Source organism: Wasmannia auropunctata, unplaced genomic scaffold (genome assembly GCF_000956235.1).
Source record: "Wasmannia auropunctata unplaced genomic scaffold, wasmannia.A_1.0 LD336060.1, whole genome shotgun sequence".
NCBI classification, from domain to species: Eukaryota; Metazoa; Arthropoda; class Insecta; order Hymenoptera; family Formicidae; genus Wasmannia; species Wasmannia auropunctata.
In genome coordinates, this window is record NW_012026830.1 from 2,578,684 (window position 1) to 2,579,414 (window position 731).

At 61.0% G+C, this 731-nt stretch overlaps 1 protein-coding gene across 1 annotated transcript in view; it reads right to left on the reverse strand.

The window, feature by feature from the left end:
* Window positions 1-731, reverse strand: part of LOC105450629 — a 2,759-nt gene that overhangs the window by 1,183 nt on the left and 845 nt on the right. Inside the window, exon 2 of the mRNA XM_011690562.1 lies at window positions 34-728. Coding sequence (XP_011688864.1) covers window positions 34-728 — 695 coding nt within the window. The remainder of the gene's footprint in view (window positions 1-33; window positions 729-731) is intronic.

Consider the following 731-nt stretch of genomic DNA (forward strand, 5'->3'; position numbering starts at 1 on the left):
ATGGAGAGTGGCGTGGTGAGCATGGCGGATCACCAACAAGGTGAAGTGCCCATCCTTTGGCAGGAGCAATGGATGCCGCTCACTGAACGGAAGTAGTGCGGACTGGAGTCTGCCTCCCACTCGAAGAAGATCCTCCTCGTCCAGCGTCGGGTGAAGTCCGCGCAACGGTGACCAGACGGAGATCGAGCGCCCAGTTTTCAGCGCCATCAGCACGTCCGGGAACGCCTCTTGTTGAGCCTGCTTTATCCAAGTCAGCCGACTCCGGTGTAGTTCGGAGGAAGTTAGGAAACCACTCCGAGCGGGCTCCAGCCTGCGAGCGTTGTGCAGGAACCTGAAACAATATGCTGTCACCCTCACAAGCCGGGAAAGTGAAGAGAACCTCGTGAGCAGATCGTCCCCGCCAGGCACTTGATTCGTGTGAGCAGCGGCTCTCCGCTCCTCCTCAGGTATGGATGCCGAGGGGGAGGTCTCCCTCATGGGCCAACTAGTCTCCGCTTGGCCAAGCCAGGCCGGTCCATGCCACCAGAGGGTCCGGCCAATGAGTTCAGACGGGTCGATGCCACGAGTAGCAAGGTCCGCAGGGTTGGAGGAAGTCTGGACGTAGCTCCAGTGGTCGCCGGGTAGGAGCCCTTGGATCTCCGCCACCCGGTGAGCCACGAATGGCTTCCACTGGGAGGCGTGAGATCGGAGCCAGGCAAGCACCACCTGCGCGTCCGTCCACGCGTAAACTG